General features: G+C 40.3%; 1 protein-coding gene across 4 annotated transcripts in view; it reads right to left on the reverse strand.

Moving 5' to 3' along the window:
- The window catches only part of LOC104940679 (cGMP-inhibited 3',5'-cyclic phosphodiesterase A), a 69,849-nt gene that overhangs the window by 16,240 nt on the left and 29,820 nt on the right, over window positions 1-23,789 (reverse strand). For 3 of the 4 annotated variants that reach the window (XM_019275519.2, XM_019275517.2, XM_010757330.3), the window contains 3 exons: window positions 16,695-16,745; window positions 6,933-7,193; window positions 4,649-4,806 (listed from right to left, as the gene is read on the reverse strand). In XM_019275519.2, the coding sequence (XP_019131064.2) occupies window positions 4,649-4,806; window positions 6,933-7,193; window positions 16,695-16,745 (470 nt within the window). The remainder of the gene's footprint in view (window positions 1-4,648; window positions 4,807-6,932; window positions 7,194-16,694; window positions 16,746-23,789) is intronic. The other variant, XM_019275518.2, reaches the window with a different exon arrangement.

Raw genomic sequence — 23,789 nt, forward strand, 5'->3', positions numbered from 1 at the left:
AGTTGGTGTTATTCCTTCTTAACACTGTACGTCACTGAAAGCTGACATGATGGAAAAAGGAGGGAGAAAAAAAAGAAGCCTAATGTCCTAATTAAGATTGTACAGATTTGATGATGGAGCAGAGGGAAGGCAATTGAAGCCATGTGTTCATTTTAGCCCAACCTCCCCTCCATTTGTTCTTTCTCCTTCCCTCCTCTCCAACCATTTCTGCTTTTCTGAGAGGTCTCATTACATATCTGGAATAATTACTGCTGTTTTGACTGATCTGTAAATAAACCTACTGTATATGTTACTGTACATCTTACAGGTTACAGTAGATTCATTACAAAAACACTCCCTTCTATTCCCAGAACTTGTGATTGTTGTATTAAAGCCCACTTGAGAGATGATGTGTTGGCAGGTTGCCCACCGCTAAGAAACCATCACAGGTTGGATCCCTACAAGAGCAAGCAGTTGTCAGTAGGCGAGGGCCCTGTTTGGGAGTCTTTCAGGTCGACACTGGATAAGATGGATAAGAGCCAGATGCCTAAAACAAAATTTAAATAAAGTCAGAGGAGAGCCCGCTCAGCTGCAGCAAACGAAAAACCCAGGGACTTTCTGTACTCTCAGATTGTGTCTGTAAAACCCCTGCCAGAAGAAGCAGCTGTGACAGTGTGTCTAAGCATGTGTTTGTGCGTTAATTGTAGGGTTCTGGTGACTGGGGAGAGGCCCAGGTGTTTGTTTATACTCACACCACCATAAGTGGCCATAGCTGGGGCTTGCTGCTGGGCCGGGCTGAGCTTTAAGACCAGGCAACAGGGCTTTGTGTACAGAAGCTGCTCAGTATGCTTACATTTACAGAACTTGTTCAAGTGTCATACTGTCATTGTGCAAACAGACCCAAACAAGCCACTGACAGATGCAGCCCACACAGTTCTTCAGAGGGCTCAAGATACAAAACAAAACAATATATTTATATATATTTTTGCAATGTTGCTAACTCAGTGTGGTAAACAAAATCTTTTAAAACTACAGGTTGGATGTACTGTCATCATTTGTTGGATGTTTTTGTCAGTTTTGTATATAATTTAACAATATGTAAGTTTAATATAAAGGTCAGTAAGTAAGAATTTTAGAGCTTTTTGTATGATAAATATGATTAAATCTACTTGTCACAACTTTCACTAACTACCTAATATTCGATCGACCAGGACAACTATAGAGATAAGTCATTCATTTTCAGTGTTTTTAGTGAGTCATGCTTCAGTTTGAAGCATTTTATGCAAATATCTTGTGTATTGTATGTATGTGTATTATGTTATTTATACTGGAGTTTGCTTGTTTTATATTTTCATCTCACATTGGATTAGATTTTTTTTTCTTATTTTCTTATTTTTACTCTTACTTTCTTCTTTTTAGAAATTTAAACAATTTCTTATTATTATTTTTCAATCATCTAGCAGATACACAACGTAACAGTTATGTTGTCCACTGATACATTATGTGTGTAGAAAACTCTTCTATGAACAAAGCTACAGAAAACTTAGCCCACATCAGTCGTGAAGAACAAAATTCAGCTCAGATGATATATATATACCAAAAGTACACGGAAACTCAAACTAAATTACTTAAACACCTTAACATGACAAAAGTAATGAACGTTAATCTGCTACTGTAGCTGCCACCAGTCTCTCCACAAGATGTTGGAACCTGGTTCCTGGGATTTTGTCCCATCCAGCCACAAGAGCATTAATGAGGTTAGGCATTCAAATTCATCCAAACAGTGTTTGACGGGGTTAAAGTCTCAGCAGCAGCAGCAGCAGCAGCAGCAGCAGCAGCAGCAGCAGCAGCAGCAGCAGCAGCAGCAGCAGCAGCAGCAGCAGCAGCAGCAGGGAAACCCAGAACCCCTCTCTGAAAACAATTCCTTTCCAGGCTTTGTTTGTGCACCAGGGCACTGTCATACTGAAACAGGAAATGGCCTTCCTCAAACTGTTGCCACAAAGTTGGAACCAAACTGTGGTCTAAAAAAAATAAAAAAAATAAAAAAAATCACTGTGTGCTGTAAAATTAGGATTTCCCGTAATTGAAACAAATAGGCCAAACCTTAAAAACAAAACAAAATCAGACTAAAAGTACAAAAAAGTCAGGTGACAGAGGAGTCCACATACTTTTGGCCTCAAATGTGTGTATTTGTGGTAGGAATACTTGAATCTAAAACCACACAGGCATTATAATGGCCATAAACTGAGCAAACACCGAAGGTATATCTACTACAAGTTGTAGGCAATGTCTGACTGATTGGTTCGCATGCTTCTCCAGGCAGCTTGGCCCAAACAATTACTTTGCAAGGCAGGAGCCACATGTTTTTACGGGAACAGTTTTACAGTACAGCCATAATCAATTAATAGCTGCATGAAACAAATCTCCTCACAGCAAAAAAAACACTTCACAATACACAGCTAAAAGTTGGCTGGCTTCTTTTACTGGCAACAACACAGATGAATTAACTTGAGACAGACATCAGTTCAAGTAAGCTGTACGTGAGAATATGTACCAGCTAGACCAACTGCACTGTGTCTCTTACAGTCTTTAACATAAACCCTGTGTACACCTGATTGGACAAACGTAACACTTGCTGCCCTGTGATTGGTCTTTGCGTTTTCTTTTAGCAATTCATCTGGAAACATCGAATTTGTCCCAAGCTGTCTACCGAAAATAAGTTTCTAAATTATTCTGAGGTGGGAAATAGGCCATGCAGTTACAGAGTCATGCCTCATTTTACATCTACAATACCTGGTTTTAACAATTGTTAACAAGTTTCAGGCGCTTTGCAAAAGGAGTTTGTTTGATTAGATTCAGATCTCAAGTTGCCGACATAAAGCTTGTAGTGAAAACTAAGCTCCTGAGATGCTGTCTTTAAGGGGGTTCAAAGACATTGAGGTTGTACCCGAATCCTCGTGTATTAAAAATGGGAGAAACAAGATACATCTATTGTTGTTCTGAATGTCTGCACATACACTTCCAAACAAACGCCAGCGAAGACAAAAAAGACACAGAGCTTGTCACCAGTTGAAGTTATTGTTTGAATCCATGCAGGCTGTTTTTTTCAGCGTATCTTTGAGTCAGACATCAGATATGGCTCTCTGAAGTTCTATTACACATTAATAATTAAACTCTAGCGTCAGTTTAGAGATCAGACAAATGTTCTTATGCAACGTAAAACAAAAACTTTGAACAACAACACACACACAAACCTACACTATGTACTAACTCCCCTTGTTTGGCACACCGCGAGCATCTCTGATGCCTGTTTGCAGAGACTGAGACACCCAGAAGAGTCTGTATTTTAAGACACGCTGGCATCCATCAGAAGACTTTCGTTCCCGTGACACAAACTCGATGGGAGAGAAGCTGAATTAAGCAGATGAAACACGAAGAGACCCTTTCTTGTTGAGGCGCAGTTAATATTTTAAGGACAGGGAGCGCATGCAGTCTAGTGCTCCTTGTGCACCCACATCATAAAAGCACTGTATGCACGATAATTCATAATCAAGCCCATGCAACACGCACAGCTGAAAGATTTCTAGCTGAATCCCCATTTTCTACTCCTTTGAAATTAATAAAAAACCTTATTTCCCCTGAGCTGTTTTAAGATCATCCAAACATAACGTCACAGTAATCACAAAGTAATTGTAAGGAATGCAATCTCTGCACTGATCACAGTAAATTATGCAGAAATATTTAACTTAGTAATCATGCCTACTCTAATAAATTAAGATCCTATGTTTTTTCTAGATTTAATGCACCGATTGATTCACTAGCAAAACAAAAGACAATAGAAACAAGTCATTTGTTGTGCTTTTTTTAAACCGGTTTGCTGTATCCATGTTAGTCCTGTTTGAACACTATCAGGCCAGATTTTCTCAGTGCATCCAGGCACAAACAGATGAATTCATGCAAACACTCAGCACTCACATACAACCTGCAACCTTGTCTGTCCCACGGCACTTTTCTCCCCAAAAACTTTCAAACGCTTCAAATAACACATTGTCTATTACAGTATATCACACACATGCAGATCTACATCTGAACCGTGACACTTCTGTGAGTCTCGTGCTATCTTCAGCTCTAATGTGCTGAGAGTTGATGTGTATCTTAGTTATTCAGGTTAATGTGTTCGCCTGCAGGGCATTATTCCATTCTGGCTCCCACTGCACACACATCCTTTTCTGAACTGCTGCGCCATTACTGTTCACTCACACTATCACTCTTTGGTATAACTCTTGGTAGCCACACTGCTGGGAGTAAACCTCAATAGAGTGACGTGTAATACAGTGGTGGCCACTGTAGGAGTCCTCCTAAAAGCATTTGTACCTCCGCTGTCTATACCTAAATGCTGCATAGTAGGATGTTACAATTAATATATAGGAACATAAAAATCTGTGGCTTTGCTTCAAACATAGTAAACCTTTTTCCAAATAACTCCATTCAGGGAAGGAAAAAAGAATAAGTCAAGCCAAAGAAAAAGAATAAATGGACTGTATTTGCAAAATCAACAACTTGAGCAAAGGTAAGTAAAGGTTCCTGAGAATAATAGAGGCGTATGTTGGGAGAGGATAAAACAAAAATAATGACACATCAGGCACACATTAGTCAGTAGCTCAGGTACCTGCATGTGAGTGTTTCATGGTAGGGTTTGATGCTGGCGCTGCGGTCTCGTCGGACAGGCCCAGGCTCGATGGTAGGCAGGCCTGTGGCGGAGGTGGTCGTGGTCCATGTGGAAGAGATCCTCCTCAGAAGACCAGGGTGGAGACTCCGCCTCAGACGCTACACACACACACACACACACACACATACACACAGTTAAGACGACTGGAAAACCTTTCTCATCACTGTTTTATAAATGAATAAAAGCCTCATCCATAACTAACAGCAGGAATAATAAAGAAACAAGGCAGCAATTGTGTTTGCATTTAGATAAAAGCTTTAAAAGTACTCCCACTTGTAAGATAAAGTTCACGCTTATTTGCTTTGTCTGCTGTCAAATAGATCATCTAGATGAGACAGTTGTTTTTCCTGAATCTGCCCAAGTTGAGACAAATGATGCAGGTGATATAACCTGAAGCATTTTTCATGATTGGAAGCACTTTCTTTTTTTTTTTTCATTGGAACCAAAAAGAATCAACACTGCAGTCAACACTGAAAGATATTGGCAAGGATCTGTGCCATAGATTCCCCTCGTGGTTCATTCTTAGATACATTGCCAGTATTGACATACATACTGTATATACATGTGATCCTAGATATTCCGCCTCTCTGCTTCTCATTCTCTATTTCAATTTTCCTTTGTCTCGTTCTCTCAGCCGCTTACTTCATCTGTCTCTTCTTTGCTCTTTCTCTGGAATTCCCAGTGGTCTCTGCCCTTCTGATGCCTCCATCTGTTCGGTGCCATGCAGCAGCTTGGCACAGCAGCACTAAACATGGCAGGCTCTTTCTCTTTCTCTCTCTCACACACACACTCTCTCTCTCTCTCAGTTTTCTGCAGGGTGACCTAGTAAAGCTCGCCTCAGAATCCTGAATGAACCCATTCACAGCAAGGTGTCATATAGTGAGTGTACGCACACGCACTCGTACACATGTTTAGGTGACATTTTTTCTGACTTCAATTCACTTTGGAGAATTTACAGTAATGTTAATTTAAGCTCATGAAAAACACATGCGCTGATTTCAGTTGCAAATTTAAGAATTGTGAATTTAAAAGGGTATGTGCAAACTATATGACACATTTCTGCACATACAACTGCACTCAGTTTTTTATAGTGCATACTAAAATAGCATAAATATAAGTGTAACTGCATATGAAACTATCTATGTAATTCTCGACCACAGTTCCATTCTTGCCCTGCAGACACACAATGAAAGCAGAAACACAGCATGGCAAAACCAGGCCATCCTCACATGAGAAAAAAAGTGAGATCAGATTGTGTGTTTTGTCGTGTTTTTCTTACATTTTTGTACAGTATGCGGTTCTAAGGCACTGTGTTTTCTTTTCACAGTAAGAGTTTTGGAAAAGTGCTTGAAAGGGATCAGTATTCATCACAATGGACATCAAACTTATAGCCAGGAGCCAGAAAATCAAGCGCAGGGCTTTCCACTACTGCACTAGCCACCTCTACACCTCCTGCTATCATGCAGGTTGAGTTGGGAACGGTGTCTTTGGGGAGCACGGTCCTAATGATTGCAGCTTCACTGACCACTCAACAGGCACAGTTTGTCTTAGCGACTTTTACAAAGTTCGCGATGTAAAATTGCACCTGTCAGCCAAGCGATTGGCTTTATGGCATCACAGCCATCGACCACACACCAACTTCCACGCTAAGTATCCTCAGATAAATAATTGGATTCATAATCGTGTTGGGGGTCCAGTTTTGTTCATACATACTCATCCCTCTCTGTTACCTTTTGAGAGGTGCGTTCACCTTCATGTTTCCTCTCCTCTACTCAGTTCAGATACACACATACACACTGTCTGGCTCTGCACATCTGTCATGTTGACACAGCTGTGGCTATGAAAGGGAGAACAGTGCTCCGAGCTCTATTTTTCTTCGCTCAACTCTATGAAAATACTCTCCTTCATTTGATGCTAAAAGCTCTGAGAGCAGGAAGCACTCATTAGCTGAAATATGGGCTGAAAGATTAACATGTGTGTGGAGCGCTGTGCGGTATATAAATCATTTGGTCGTAATAAACTGGACTGCATTTCCATCTAGGGATTATTTTCAGCCATTTCCAAAACAAAACTGTATTTGTCTGGCCCATGACTATATTTGATTAACAATTCTAACTTTTGATATTTGGGTGAAATATCCTCACTCTTATCTAGACTTCCTAGTACTGCATATCTTTCCAGGAAAGTGTAAATAATGACACTCGGTCATCTTTCATTTCCTTACCTTGTGGATGGATATCTTCTCTCCTTTCTCAGGTCCGTCCTCTGAGTCGGAGAGGTTGTAGGCATCGCTGGGGTTAAGCAGGGGAGCAGGGCGTGGCCGGTGCAGCGGCTGGAAGGTGAGCTGGGTGGTTAGCAGGTTGCTGACTGCACGCAGTGAGGTGCAGATGTTGGGGGGTAGAGAGGGGTCAGCCAGCAGGTCTGTGATTAGTCCGTGGGCTTCTCCCATGACTGCTATGTCCACCATGACAGTGGTGCCTGATGACTATGGGGGAGACAGAAAAATGAGAAATAAACATCATCGCTGCTGTGGCAAATGTGAGTTAATACTAATTATTGGCTGGGTCTGGCTGTTTGCAGCTTCTTGGTGGCAGGTGTGAAGAGCAGGTGTGTAAACTACGTCAGCAGCTCCCATGTGAGGACATAATGTGGTTGAAAGTCAAACTATGCCGAAGTTATACAGCAGTTTATGTTTTAGTCTGAAGATAAACAGTTTTGACTTTCTCAGTGGTGGACAATCCCACAGAGAATCATCACCTGACTCCAGTTTCTCTCACCTCTATGTGTCATTTTGGCATCTTTAGGTTATTTTTTGTCTTTATTGTTTCGGTTCAGGCTCACTGCTTTCAGCAGCAGCAGCAGCACACAGCTGATAGCTCTAACAGACCTGCTGTACGCAACCACCACCAAACCACAGACAGAAAAGGTTAGCGTCTGATTGGAGAGCATGGTGAAACATTTAGCAGCTAAAAAGCCCAATGTTTTTCTCGGAATTTGGTGGAGAACAAAACCGAGCAAAAAGGATTTAGGTTTAGTTACTTATAGGCGTTCATTTGGACACACAACCTTTACAACGGCAACTTTTTGCTAACATGTTGGTAATAATAACTTTATAAATATGGTAATATGTCAGTGTAGTGCCCCCAAGTAGCCAAAAAAAAAAAAAAGATTAATGTAAGTGTTTCGATGCTGCTTTCTATGTCCTATCTCTCCACTGGGTTTAAAAAAAGTAGTTTACATCAGGTTAACTGACATTAAAGATTAAAGACATTAAACATTAAAAAGCAACTTAAGAAAATCAAAATCTTGTTTTTGCTGATCTCAAGTGTCTTAACTTCTAACCTTGTGTGCGTCATTGGTAGATGCAGTTACAGGTGGTTACAGATGCAACAGAGGTCACTTCTGTCTGGTATTAAGTCACCCTTTAAATGTTTATTGCACTACAATGCATCAGGAATAATAATGGAACGGTATGGTACATAACAATGTGACACTGATGTAATTTTACTTTTGATACTTCTATATTTAACTTTTGCTGATCATTCTAGCATACATGTCTTTACATAAGATTTAATGTGGGACTGTACTTGTAATGGATCTGAATACTTCTGTCACCACTATTCCTTCTTCACTTACATCACAACAAAAGCTGATTTGATAACTACCTCAGTCTGCATGCAAAAATTATGTGGCCAATTGTCCTGCAGAAATATTTCGGCAGTAGCTTTGTTCTATCTTAATAGAGAATGTATTATATTGTTATATGAGAACAATGGCAATGCACACGGCCATAACCAAATCATGTTTCGAAAGTGCACTTAGTTCAGGGAAACAACAACATGGCACAAAATAAAACAAATGATACCCAACAAACAATACCCAAACACAACAATATGAAAATAAGAAAACAATAGACAATTGATTTTGGACCACTATTATAGCAGACATATTCAATCACAGTGTCGGACTGAGATTCTGCCAAGCTTTGGAAAGTGTATTTCAGCTGTGGTATTACACCAGATGCAGGCGCACACACGCACACTTAGATCCATTCACACATCAAAGGCTTTATTATATACCTTATATGGCTCCTTTTAGCTCTGAGAAAATAAAAATAAAAATGAAGAGGAGCAGGGAGTGGTACTTTACAGTAGTAGGAGTTGACATACTTGCAGTCTTTTAGACATCAGAACAACATTGTGCAGCTGTGGAATAATGGACACTTAATGAACAGACACATTAGTGATGCCTCAGCTTAAATCTGACCTTTGATTTCCTCACTCTGACCCCTAAGACAGGCAACAGCCGAAGTCTGTTTCTGACCGACTGCCCCACAGCTTTGAAGGCACCAGCGTAGTGTGAGCCGGCCTTGTTTTTGCAGACTAAAGTGAAAAGTTCACAACCCACTCTTAATTGCTGTGCCTAGAGCAGTTGAACAACCACAACTAAACACAGGTCAGTCTTGGCTGCCAGCAAATTTATCTAATAAGCTCATGAGTTCCCTTTTTCCCCAAAGAATGTTATCAGATTTTTCTTCCCCAATGTCCCATTCACTTTGACACCAGCTGCCAGGCACCCAGAATTATTCTGTTTACACTGGCTAAGTGGCAAGAGGTTGACCTGAACAACACATGTGTGAGCACCTTTCATAAGTCTCCACTTGTGGGAACAGTGGAGGTTTCGCATTTTATTTTCCTAGTCATATCAGATAAGTTGCTGTGTTTATACAATTTTCCTATTGGTCTGCAAAAATACAAAAGACGTGTGTTCACGGGGTGTTAGGGCATTCCTTCATGATAACACACATTTATTGATAAATCTGTCACATGACCAGCACTGGGGACCAAGCTAATCTCTTTTACAGACAAGGGGATGTCCTCTGGGACGGCTGATGGAACATTTCTGGACAGACGACTATTGTACTCCTTTCATGCTTCATCTCCCCTACATCTTCTTTTCTTCGTCTCCTCACTCCTCTCTCCTTCCTATAGCCTCCTCTAATACATGCCGTGGGGATAAGATGTAAACACCTGTCTCTCAGCTCATTTACAGGCTGATTTAAGAGTTTGCTAAAGAGGGGGATTAAGACGAATATCGTTGCTGGAGAACATCTGGCTGCTCTCAGCATCTGCAAACATGCATGTACGCACACGCAAACTTTACGTCTAGCCCTCATACCACAGCCAACTTAAAAGTCGAACAAAAACATAAGTAACATATACAAAAACAAACAAACATACGGTGACACTGACACATAAACAAATATGAGTTCTGAACATGCAACATAGAGACACACGTGTGCATCCAGATGAACACACATTTTCAAGGAGGATGAGCAAAATTGGACCCAAGTGGCCATAAAAAGGGGAGAGAATGATAAATGTGTTGAGTGTGATTTTGCGCTGGGAGCAAGCCACTTAATGCCCAAAACCTGACATGAAAAATAAAGTGTGGAGAAAAGCTCCAGGTGTATAGGTAGCATTTGAGACATAAGCTATGGGACACAGTGGAGATCTTGCTTCCACTGAATTTGTACTATTCTTACTGACCTGAAAAAATGGCAATACCTGTCTGCTACGATACACAAGCCTTATCTTTAAAAATAATGTGCTGTTAAAATATATCCACCTTAAAAAAAATAAAAAATCCTCTCCCTGAGCCTCTCTACAGAATGCTTATGAATCATGGAGTTTTGAGCTATTAAATGAAGCTGACTGCGAGGAAAGATCAAGAATGTAAAGTCCAGATCATCCCTGGCTCAAACTTTTATATATTCCTTAAAAGTTGTGTCTTGGCTAGACAATACGTCCTGAATTTCTTAATCTTCCAACAATCTGCAACCTAAAACTTAAGAATCATCAGTGGACATCCTGTACCAGATCAAATTGTGAGTAAGTTACATAATATCATAACGTTATATAAGCATTTCCTGTCAGGTTAGATGATCAGTTTCATTCATCAGCTATGACCACCTCTGTTTCACTTTCTGAGAGGACAGCTCTCATACGAGCCCCACACAGTGACCCCTGCCTGGGAAAAAACACTGTGTATCATAGAAAAAAGCTATTGGACAGATGTTATGATGGATTGTCTTAAAATTCTCAATATTTTTCTGAAAGTACCATGGCGTATGTTCTTGCCTTGGACACATCTGCAGTGTTTGTAAATTCCATTAAAACGCTGTGATTAAAATCAATGTATTTTAACCTTCCAGTCAGGCTTTTTATGTGTTTAATGACTTATTTCTTAATGGTTCCCTTAGCAAACATGCTCTTTTTTACTGCTGCCCTACACCACATTCATAGTAACAACACACATTCACATCTGGGAACTGTCAACAACCGTCTGCCACTGGCTCACACTCCTCTCTGCAGAGATTTTTCTGAGAAATACACCCTTCAGGGTGAGTCAGGGATCCAGCACCTTGGAGAGTTGTATGAAGGAGATATATGGGAGTAACTGCTTTAAATCATAGAGCAAAAAGAAAAAGTTTCCTCTTTGATCACTGAAACAACGGCTTCCTTGGTATGAAAATGATTCATCATTTCTCGGTTTCCAAGTGAGATGGATCAATACTTCTTTTTAAAGGCAACATACGCACATAACACATGAAAACAGAGAACCTCTCATCTGGTCAGATTAGAGGATAAATGTGTAAAATCTATTGGCATTTAGCAGTGTCGTCATAAATTGCAACCCCCTCGCGCCACCCTATATCACTCTACAAATAATGCGAAAGGCCTTATCAAGTGCCAGTGTTTGTCTGGACTTCTGTAGAAACATGGTGGACTCTATATCTGTAGATATAAAAGGCTCATTCTAGACTTGTATTTTCAGGTGATTATATACTAATGAAAACAAATCAATGAATATTCAATTTCTGCTATATTCTGTGAATTAATTCACTGGCAAATTGTTGCTCACTAGCGTATTGAGGTTACACTTAATTTTGGATGACTGTGAGTTTATTTCTACTATTGTTTCAAACTTTCATGTTTGTTTTTTGGACAGTGACAAACTATGGCCTACTGTCCTGACCCAGCAACACTATGAGGGTGTTAAAAGTATAGTTTGACATTTTGGGAAAAAACACATTTGCTTTCTGCCAAGAGTTAGATCATAAGATTGATGCCACTCTTTACAGTAAATATGAAGCCACCACATGCTATAAAAGCAAACTGTAGAACTCTCTCTAGATTCATGTTTATCTTGTATACATGATAGTAGTATTGATCTTCTTGTCTAATTCTCGGCAAGAAAATAAACTGGGGTATTTCCAAAAATGTGAAATATTGCTTTAAATAAATACAACACTCTTTATTGCACTTGAGCCTGTGAATTGGTGCTCTTAACAGTCATTTATACCTCATTTATAGGATTCCATTCTTTACTACTTTTACTGCCAACTTTTGTTCCATTGCAGAATAACTGTAGTGACCGTGTGTTATCCAAGAAGTTATCCAAGAAGAGCATGTGGATGTTTTCCTGCTTGCAGCCATTTGGTATTTTTGTGGCTGGCCAAACTTTTGCATTTAACTGGCAGGAGACACGCTGCTTTTAAAAGGCAGGAAAGTTCCTGATGCCAGCACTTGACACACCCGCTGATGTTCTTAATCCGGCCCTTGTGCCAGCACCTCTGGTTAGGAAATTACCACAAATCTGTGATATTTGATCACAAGCCCCAACTTTTGTTGACATCCTACATTTGATAAAAATGACTACCAGCATCAATAAACAGTTTTTATGACTACTCAACCAGCCAAGTCATATACCAAACCATGCTTGAACATTCTGTTATGACATTTTAGTATGACTAACAACGGTGTACATGATCAATGGTCTTAATTGCCTGTGTGAACGCAGTTTGGAACAGTACGTCAATAGACATGCCATAGATTAACACCCACGCAACAGCTCATGTAAACCAAACCAAGGGCCAGTCAAAACAAACCAGCAATCACTCCTGAAGAGTGAAAAGCTGTTTGTCCACACAGCGTCTCTGCACTCAAGACTCTACTCAGATGTGTGTGCAGCTTTGGTTTCAGTTATGTGCACCAAAAAATGACCCAAATATTATTTACATATATTTCTTAGTGTTGTTAATCTGGATATTGTACCAGATCAATGAAGATTTGACTAGAAAAGTTGATTTAAAATAATCAATGAATAACTGAAATCACCTTAATGCTGGTGTGCATACATGTATCCACAATATTTTATATGATATTATATATACAGTATTTAATATATTAACAGGCCTTAAACAGTTAACACTGTACTGTGTTAGGAATAATCTCTGTGCCAAACATCCACTATACCTGTAAATGATTTATTCTCATTGTTTGAATCCAGTTTTTGTTCTTTAATCATGAAAATATTACCACATATACGCAATCTACACAGGCTATTGTATATAATGTCATATCCACCAACCTGCTACATACACCAAATTTATTTTAGCACCCTTGCACTATTGTCCTATTCTGTCCACAAATTTTAGTGTTTTTTACATACATACAGATCTACACATTCAAATATTACATCTGCACGTAGTAGTTTAATGTTTATGTTTGTTGAGTTTCTTGTTTTGAGCTGCATCTACGTCTATATCTGTGCATGTGCACTGAAAGCAAAGTGAACATGTGTGAGCACATCTGGCCAATAAAAGTGATTCTAAATCTGATTCAGATACGTATTTGCACAAAATGTTTTGCATGTGAAACATAATTTATTACAAACGACACCATCGACCGTTGCAACAACACTAAGCAATGGAAACATGATTGTTGGTATTCCTGCTGTGTCCACAATAACCGTGCAGAAGACAGATGAAGTGCATTTGATGCAACAAACAAAACGCTGATCCTTCTGTCTAATGATGATTATTAATGGGATACACAGACAGAAAGGTCACATTTTTGCCATTTCTTAGACGGTCCACTTCATGCACTTTTAACCCCTTGGCTCCCTCATCTAAACACATACTGCTCTAAGCCTCGGGTAAAACAGCATCAATATGTGGGCTTCTTAAAATTGTGCAATGGTGAGAATATAATGTATCCCACAGGAGAGCCGGAGATCGGACAAATGCCTCAGGGGCCTATGGGAGAAAGAAAGGTATTTGATGCTCTTAATAAACACTATAATAAACACTGTGCTGCTTTTTTGTGCTCACACTCTTAGAAATGCAGGAATGTGCTGAGCGAGAAGCTGAGGAATATGTTCAAGAAAACTTAAGTGTCCATTATTTTTTCTTAGGTTGATTTCATTTACACAGAACTCTCGAAAAATCATTACAGCTCAGTTTTCTCTTATAGTGGCAGTGTAGTTAGTGTAATGGCCCTGATTACATCTGATTACAAGAAAATCCTGGGAGATGGCGATGTTCTCTACTTAAAATAACAGAGCAGTGATACAGTGTGAATCACAGCAGAACAGTAACACAAAACTCCACCGAGACAGTCCTCGCTCCCTGCCTCAGCTCCTATAGCCAAAACTACGCCCAGCAGCACTTCCCAACCAACTCTCACCCCCACCGCGACCCAACTCCCCTCACAAACCCTCCGTCAGCTCAGACCGAAGCCGTGCTGAGCCAGGTCCTCGGCTGCAGCCAGGATACAATTACACGCTATTACATATTTTATTAAAAGTTGGTGTCTTGGGGGACGTGGGGGGGAGATCAAAACAAAACAAAAAAGAATAACTGCCTCATTAAAGATTTACTGGGAAAGGTCGAGCCAATTGACCCCTAACATACAGCCATCTCATCGCCAAGGAGAGGCTTGTTTTTCCTTCGACATATTTCAGGGTGTTTGATTCCAGCAAAGGAGCCAACTAAGATTAAAAAAACACAGATAGAGACGCAGACACATGGACAGACTGGTAGAGGCAGAGGCAAGAAATGCTGGCATGAAGGACAGAGCAAACAAAAGGGATGCATGAGATAAAACAGATGGCTTATGCGGGGCGATGAGTGAGCGAGGATTTACCACATGATACAAGTGGTTAAACATATATCCATCATCAGTACTGCAGCGGGCACAGTCACGAGTTTTTAAAAGTCTCACCAACTGAACAGTCGTACTATAAATAAAACCAAGTTAAAATGTCATCCTATCTCTCAGCTTCTCTCGGAGAAATGGCACCAACTCAGAGGTGTTTTACTGTTTTGCACGTCGAAAAAAAAGTAGGAGCCTGAAAATTGCTAATACCGCAGTATCATTTGTGGCAGATCCAATTATTTCCCAGGCAGGGGACAGTCAAAAGCGTGTGTTTTCAGTCTCTTTCAGCCTTAAATTTAGTCTTGCCACAGGATCCAATTTAATGAGAAAATACTGTCATGATGGGACCAACCAGAAAAAGGGCAGTGACCTTTTTCAACTCCCAAACCCGCAGTTTAAGAAACGCTGATCTTAAGTGTTTGAAGTGCTCACAGTGATTTTGAGAAATCTTCAACATGACTGTAATGTCATGGCTTGTCTGCCTCACAGACCACTCTTCCAGCCTTTCTGTAATTTAGAATAACAGTCACAAGATCTGGGCCTACAAACACTCTTTTCTCCGATAATCTCCCCGGGTAATGTTCCAAAACCAATGTGTTTTCAAGTTGAATACAAATATTTAAATAACTCTTTCCATACATAACTTCACTGTCAATTCCTAAGCTAAAACATCCACCGCAAGCTTTGGACGAGAAGAAAAAAGAAAGAAAGAAAAAAAAAAAGACGCGGTTTGGAAAATGAGCTTGCTAATGTGTGCATGTTGGCCAATACGACACAGAAGAGATCAATCAAGCGGCATGGTCACCGGCTAAAGAATGGAGTGTGTGATTTACACACTCAACGAGGTGCCATGCGCACCATAGTGAAGAACTACAGCCTTTCTGATCAACAACATGGTCCAAGAGAGCAGAGCCAAGGGAAAACAGCCACGAGATGGAGAAGGATGCCAACATAAGCCTCGACTTCTTACATGTCTTGTCAGTCCCTGGACTATTACATGATTCCACTGACGAACACGTAGCACCAATCCAAACAAAAAAAAAGACTGAACTTACCACTAAAGTCTAAATGGCAGCTTAGGGAATGCATCAATCAAAAAATATATGCTTGCCTACTAACCCCACATAACAAATTGATATGAGCACTGGACAATATTTCAAAAGGGTAACATACTATTTGAAAATTTCTCTGCTTTGAGGGGAAAATACTGTATAATACCGTAAAGCTGATTTTGGGAACAGATGTACACCTATATGACACTTTGTACCTCCGGGAAATTATATAGTGTGTAACTTGGTTTCAAGCCCAATCCTGCATTGCAGTTATGATCGCTATCCATGTAAAATCCCCCAATTTCCTCCCAACCGCAACTTTTCAAGCGTCAGCACAGACGCATTGTCTATTCATTTCTAAAGGATATCCTCCTGATAGGAGAACATGCTGTACAGAACACACACATACTGTATATGGCCATGCCAACGCCAAGGGCATTGTTTGTTCTTTATGTACTCCTGAGCCCTGCCCCATGACTCTGCTGCAGCTCAATACATCAATTCCCAAAACATAACCACCCTCTTACGAAAAGACGTGAAAGGTAATCTCAAGGATATGGCTGTGTGTGTCTGCCCTCTACAAGCTGCGACCTCTCTGCCGAGTCCCTCTAAGTTTCAATTCCCTGGCCTTTAATGGCTTGCGCAGAGCCTTGCAGCCAAATCACAGACCCGCGTCCTTTAGACTAACAGAGTACAACAAGGACTCTGGTGGAAGTGACACCTCTGGACATGCTGTTTAACCACAGCTAAAATGAGTGGGTGAACAGGCCTGTTAGTGGTAGGATTTCTGCTATTTGCGTCATTTATAAGGTGTGTGTAGGCGAGGAACAGAGATCAGGGAGCTAGTTTCTGCGTTTGTGTGTTTTTACTGTCAGCTGCTTATCATTATTGTTATTACTGGTGTGTCTTTTCTTTTCTGTTGACAGTGCTAACCTGCGATCCTCGGGAGCCTCTTTTGTGGTCCCAGTCTGAGCGGGGGAGCATCTGTAAGAAAAAAAAAAACAGAGACAGAGACATGTTCAAACCACAGTCCTGCACATCCTGTTTCTGTTAGCGTCCTACAAACTTCTCATAAAAGGCGACACCGTTATGTAGATATACTGCGCCGCAACGGAAAAGAGGAGGAGCAGTCTGAGCCGTGATGCAAAGAGTCGAGGAAGTGTGTGTGGGGGGGGAATGGAAACGCTCATAAATGCAAAAATGGGTTTTGTCTATTTTTTTTCACTATCCATTAAGCACAGACGTCTAATGCAATTTCACACTCAGGTTTGGTTTACTTTAGCTCCCATTCACTGCCTAAGGGGCTGGTGAAGGCTGAGGAGTTTTACGCTGTCTAATTACCAGCCACTGTGTCCTCCCACAGGCCTCGTAAACCTGTTTTCCACTTTCTTGGGAGTCACCAAATGCATCAGTGCAGCTCTGTCACTGATTTTGGGTGAATATGCTGCAGTAGAGCCAAGTTAACATTAGACACCCTCGGCTCCCCCGCCTCTGTTCGGGCTTTCTGGCCCAGAACTGAGAAGCCCAGCATGTTGCTGTGACAAATTGCTGCTACACACACTGAGTCAAGGGTCTCAGTATAAGAGCCAAACTGATAATTCAGGTGTAATTTACTGTGTCAGTGGAGGTCATTCAGTTGTGTCATGCTGTGAGCGAGAACACTGAGAAAACAGTTGGTTTTTTTGGGTCGCTGTCTGTTCAGCAGTGCTGTTCTGTGAGAGTGTTTTTCAGCAGTGCTGCTTAGTTCTAAACAAATACGAATGAAGAATGTTTCTCAATGTTTACACAGTTTTCTCACTTACTGTGCCTCTCATGGTGACTAACCATGCAGATAGTTTGAGTTTTATGTGCTGAGGTTTTTACAAAATCTGGCTCTGTGTTTTTCCACCTTTTCCAATTCAATGGAGGTGAACGGAAAATTAGTTTGTGTTGATAATCGAGTAATCATTTCATCATCAACAGATGTGATTATTTATACTTGTCTTAAAAGATAATGCCCAGGGAGAATACATCTCTTTGTGATTTAATAGCTTAAGTCATGAATCACTTAATCAAGAAAATAATCGATAGTTATAAGCGCAGTGTCAAATATGAATAGAATATGAATACTTTCATTAAGACCCTTTCTGGTTATAGTCCCTGTATTCAAACTCCTTATAATAATGTTACACCATTTGTCAATAAAACAATAAATATTTACTCAATAAACAACAATTCAAAGTGGAAGTTTGTGGGAAGTTTGTAATAGATATCTCTCTATATAAGAACTATAATTGACATCATAAACAAACATTTTAACTTTTCTTTAACTGAAAACTGATTTCACCTGTATGGTTACAGGTCCTTCTCACTCTCACTCTTCGCCTCTTCCTGCTCCTACGCTGTTTCAGTGTGTGTGTGTGGCTCTGACCATAGTTTGTGCCATGCACTGTGCGCATGACGTGAACACTCAAGCGGCATCTTCAAGCTTTGATCACATTTGATTGACAGTGGTCGACCATTACCAAACAAACAACCCCTCAGCTGTCACTACATTTTGATTCAAATGTTGCTAAAATATTGCAAAATTCTGAAAGCCCCTTTTCCTGGTCAAAAAACAGACAAACAGAAATCTCTTCCAAAATTGTCCCAACTTTGGCGGAGAGTTAAATGCCTTCACATCCCGTCGCTCTCAGTAAGAAGCCGAATGAGAAAATGTTTTTTCGAGGTCTTTAAAGACACGAGACAGGAGTCACAGCAGGTTTAAATCCTGCGTTTTAAAATTTTGATGATGACTCTGTTTACATTTTGGTCATCAAACGTGCCTTTGACATAGGCAAGACACAAGATCTGGTCTGTTGGCTACTTTGTGGGATAGTTATTGTACATCCAATTCTTTAGTCAACAATAGGTACTGCTCCGCAGAACATTGTGACCCTGACAGTCAGCAAACATGGTCGCCATCATAACAATCACACAACATGATGTACACCCATTCATTAAATTCAAACCACTTTTCCACGGTTTGACATTTAAGAGGTTTGAAAAAAAAAAAAGAAAAAGCATGAGGGATTTGCCCTTTCTCAACAAACATCTTCACTCGCTCATCCTTCATTTTCTAGGCCGTGGACTGCAGCTATGAGGAGCCTAGATTGTTCGATCATCAGCACGATAATATCTGTGAGCCACTTTAAAGCTCCATCAAGCGCGCCTGACTCTTCTCATGCATTAAAATAACCATACTAGATGGAAAGTCAACAAGCAATCAGCTGTGTAAAAGGCTCGCGTATGACATGTAAATTACTGTAAATGATAGTATCAGCCAGCCAGTGAGCTGTTTGTCTTATTCTTTACTGCTCCGACGACAGGGTTCTGCTTTTACAGTATAGGATCTGGCAGCAGCTCCTCCATGGAGGAGTCCTGCTCCATTAGAAGGTCCTAGTATCAGTTAGGCTCTCCAGGCGCACACACACATAAACAGCCTTTCAGTCTTACAGTCTTATGTAACCCAACCTTTCATCTCCATGCTCAGAGAGACAGACTCAGACTACACAGAAGTCTACATGCACCCTTTGATGTGCAAAAACAAAAAACCCACACAAAATCAAAGCTGAGCCTAAAATTTGAGCGCCGCAGATCGCCCCTCGCACAGAGTGACTTTACAGGCCACAGAGGAGTTCATTTCCTCTGAGACTGGCTCAAACAATTTGATCAACAAATACATGTGGATGGTGTGCTACTTACTTACTAAACCAAACAGTGGGTGCAGTCTGGTGCCACTGTGTTCAAATGTTTTTAGTTTTTTTTTACCAGAGCTGGAAAACCAGTAAACAAAATATGTTGGTGTTAGTGCTTTCAAACTTCAGACTGCTAGTGTTTGAATAAACAAGGAATTACTGTAACACAAACATCATCTATTTTTCACAGACGAAAAATGTCAACCTCACAGAAGATGAACTTTGTATAAAGGACTGGAAAAAGAAGAAGAAATGTGACAATACGAAGAGGCTTTACATCAAGCCAGATAAGCCTTTACAAAACAGTACTGATAAAGACAAGTCTTTATTACCTTGTTTTCTTTCAAGAGGATAGAAGAGAGCGGTCTAAGATTATACTTAAAACATGTGACAGTCCACTGCCAATATTATGTCTGAAGAGGTAAAACCACACATGAATGATTTCTTAGATATCTCCAGGTTTTTTATGGACACCATCCAGGCAGCATAACACAGCCGAAGCAGTAAAACTTCCAAATGGATTTGTTTTTGTCCTAAAGCTCGAGTGCACCTACTGGGAAAAATAACAACTTTGTAGAAGTTATGCCCTTTGTTTCACCCTTTGCAAGATTCATTATGCTACCCCATAACTCAGAATAAGCCAGGTCTAGCAGTGGCTTCCCATCACTTATAGCAATACTCGTGATTTATAAGAGTGAAACCAGTCCTTGGGAGAAAAAAAAAAAAGCTTTGTGTCTTTGAAAGTGGAAGTATGTCTTTCAATCCCAATGCTACAGCTACCAGAGTAACATGACACACTCAATAAGGTCTGAGGCATTTTTATGGGACTCTGGCTCCATTGTGAAGACATTCTGGAGATTTACTGTACTTTCATGATGCAGAGTGATACTCTCAAGCAACAAACAAGAGAACTGTATTTATAAACTGACTTCAAACTGGATGTTACCGTCTTTAACACGAATAATGTATTGTGAATGTAAGATCTGATCTCTTTGTATCTTTCTTTCAGTGGCTTTGGTCAAGTGGTACAGGCTGGTAGTCTGAAGCATTTTCCCATTCATTTTTCTAGTTGCTAAATAGTTTTCATGTGTTCTCAATTGCAGCACATGCTGTCATGGTGGTGAACTCACTGAGTTAGCTGCTTTCTATTCATGCAGATACACTACAAAAAACAAAAACAAAAAACAAGCTTCATTTTAATGAAATGTAGAAAAAAAACTCTAATTAGTTATGGTAGTTTTTGGTTGTTTTTTTTAAATAAATTGTATAAAATTATGGTCCACTTCATTGAAAGTGTTTGATCGTAAGAATTTAGGGTTTCTTTGCAAAAACTCGCAAGCTGCTCCTGCCAGTCATTTGACCATTCTTTTTTACAGTGTAGTTTTGGTTTAACTCGTCCATGATTTGAGACATCTGTCCACCCCAATACCGTGGACATGAATGGAATTTCGTTTGTGGTGCTCACAGCACTAGAGAATTACATTCGAGAACGTCAACAGCAATGTGTCTTTCCAGGAACATTTTGTTTGTGGATAACCCACAAACCTCATTGTCAACAGTTTTCTTTGGCACTATTTTCTACCTATGAAGCCTGTGCACGGTGAGGTCTGTAGAACATTCACAGAGTCACTGAGACGTTGTTCCTGGAAAGAGATGTTGCTGTTGAATTTTAAAATGACACTTTTAATACTGGGAGTATCAAAAACAAAATTCCATTCACATTCATTGTGTTGGGTTGGAGCCAAATATCTAAGACTGGGACAAATGAAACCAAAGCTAGATACCACAAGAAGTAAGTTAGAAATACTTTTACTCAAAGTGAATTTGAATCTGAGTTAGCCAAACAGAGTGAGTGTTTTCCAAATGTTACACTCTTTAGCACACGATTCCCTCTTTTTGTTACATCAGGTGGTGTTAAATCGCTAAGCTGCGGCAGAAGGATACTTCCAGGGAATTGCACATAGGTTTGTTGCTGAAACAAAACACCAGCAATTAACATTCACAAGACTACCAAGACGAAGATACAGAATCTAAGATGGAAATGCTTTTACAATGTGAGAGGTTTACAGATTTATCTCCATACAAACGTCTTACTGTAAGTCCTGTCTTTTCCTGTCCAGCTCCAGTTTGAATAGAAACCTTTATAGGGCATTAAGGTAAATAATGGAATGGATAATCATATGTGTATCATATGAAAATACAGAAATGCAAAGAAAGCCAAAATATGCCTGCTGTCCTCTGCAAATGAGCTGCACTTTCATGACTCAAAATATTGCCAGCCAAGTAAACTCCCAGCCTTCCTCTCACCCAGAGTGTTAAGAGGGCAGGAGTGTGGATGCCAGTATGCAGCCATGCCCTGTCCACCACCATGGCTCTGAGCCACAGCCCACAGCAAGCTGCCGTGCCTCTGAGGTGCTGGGTAAACACCATGGTGTCAAAGCACAAACAAACTACTGGAATATGCTTGTTGTTTGACTTGCTCCCGCCAATAACCAGTTGAGAACCACTTCCCTGTGGGTGTGAAGTGGTGGGAGCAAGAGCAGCAGTAGCAGCAGCAGCAGCAGGAGCACCCATTGTGTAGCTCAACTTTCACTATCTGATCAACCTAAAACCTCATAATGAGCTCAACTCAGTGTCATCAACTCTCACTACAGAGCACTTTTCTAAATCTGTCTGGAAAGGGAACCGGAAACTGCCTCGTCCTAATATAGCTCAGTGAAATTTAACTGCTAGCAGTGTTTCTTAATAACTCATTCATGATTGAGCATTCATTCTTCTTTCTCTGCCTCCTGCGTCCTATTCTGTCCCTCATTACTGGCTTCATATGAGTGAAGTTGATGTGTGTCGACTCAGATCTTCAGTAGCTGTGTTAGCTTGTTAGTGCACTGAATTTACTGGGACACAACCTCAGTGTCCATTGAGGACACGGTTACCAAGAAGTGCCGACTAGAGATTTACTGGATAGAGAAGAGGGTAGGAGAAAAAGAGAGATTGCTGATTTTACAGTATGGTCGGGTTGATTAAGGCAGTGTTGAAAGGCCGGGAGATCAGTCTGCAGGATTTCCGATCAGCTTGACCCAAGGGTTTTATGCACCAATTAAACTCACCTTCCTCTCACTTACAGTCAGGTCTGCAAAGTCATGAATTCACAAATATGCCTACTGACGTAAGTGCACGCACACACATGCACTCAGATTCACACCCACTGCCTTGAGGAATATTTTCTTACGTCTCCTTTGTTCTTTTATCACTGCTCTCTGTCAAAGATATTCTGACGTCTGCGGTGCTTGACTCAGGCATCCCTGAACTCAATTTCATTTCAGCCAACTACAAAGAAAGTAGGTCAGATTCTACTAAGACTCTCTATATGACAGTTTCAGAAACGACAGTGGCCATCAAGGCATCGATCAAAGATTCTTGTACTCATTTGGATGGGTGTCAGAGCCACACTAAACTCTATACTGCTCTTTAAGGCTTTGAAAATGAGGTGCATTCTTGTTTTGCACCCCCAGGTGGAGATATTCTCATGATTAGTGTCATATATGTAGCTTTCTGTTTTCTCTTGGGACCCTGTTAGGCAAACTGTCATTCTTGTTTTATGACAGTTTTTTTTAAAGAATCATGACAATGTATATTTATAGGTCTCCCTTCTCGGATAATGGGAACATTGCACAGCTGGAGAAACTAACGTCATATAATACTTACACATGCATTTTAAATTTGAACTCCATTAATTGCTTCCAAAGCTTCGAGTGCAGGAAGTTTTCATAATTGAACCTTCTGGTCTACCTTAATTTATTTCTTATTTTGAAGTGTACAGACTTTGATTAAAGCTGTCAGCCTTAAAGATTTAATATTAAATTTAGCATATGGCAGCTATGTAAATTTGAAACATCACAGACACGTACAAATAGTTCTTTAGTTTTTTCACAAAAACAGATATAATAGACGTAAATGAGAAAAGTCTAAAAGTCGTTCTCTCCATAATGTATTTTCTCATTCTGTATATGTTCCACTTGCATTTTTATTGAATAAACTATCACACTCCTTGGAAAATACTTTCATAAACTGTCCTGAATTTAATTGGACACATGGCGACAGTAATGCAAGAAGGCAAAAGGAAAATAGATATTAAAGTGCTAAAAATTAATAGGGGTGTGTTCTGTATACAGTAAAAATGCAGGAATAGAGTGTGGAAAGGCTCGGGTCCAGGCAGACACAAATTTCTGACCCAAACTGTCTGGCTCTTTGTCCCTGTGACTCCGAAAACCTTGCCGCACCTTCTCCTCTGCCACAATCACCCCGAGCACGG

The sequence above is a fragment of the Larimichthys crocea genome, chromosome XXI (assembly GCF_000972845.2).
Source record: "Larimichthys crocea isolate SSNF chromosome XXI, L_crocea_2.0, whole genome shotgun sequence".
In the NCBI taxonomy this organism is placed as follows: Eukaryota; Metazoa; Chordata; class Actinopteri; family Sciaenidae; genus Larimichthys; species Larimichthys crocea.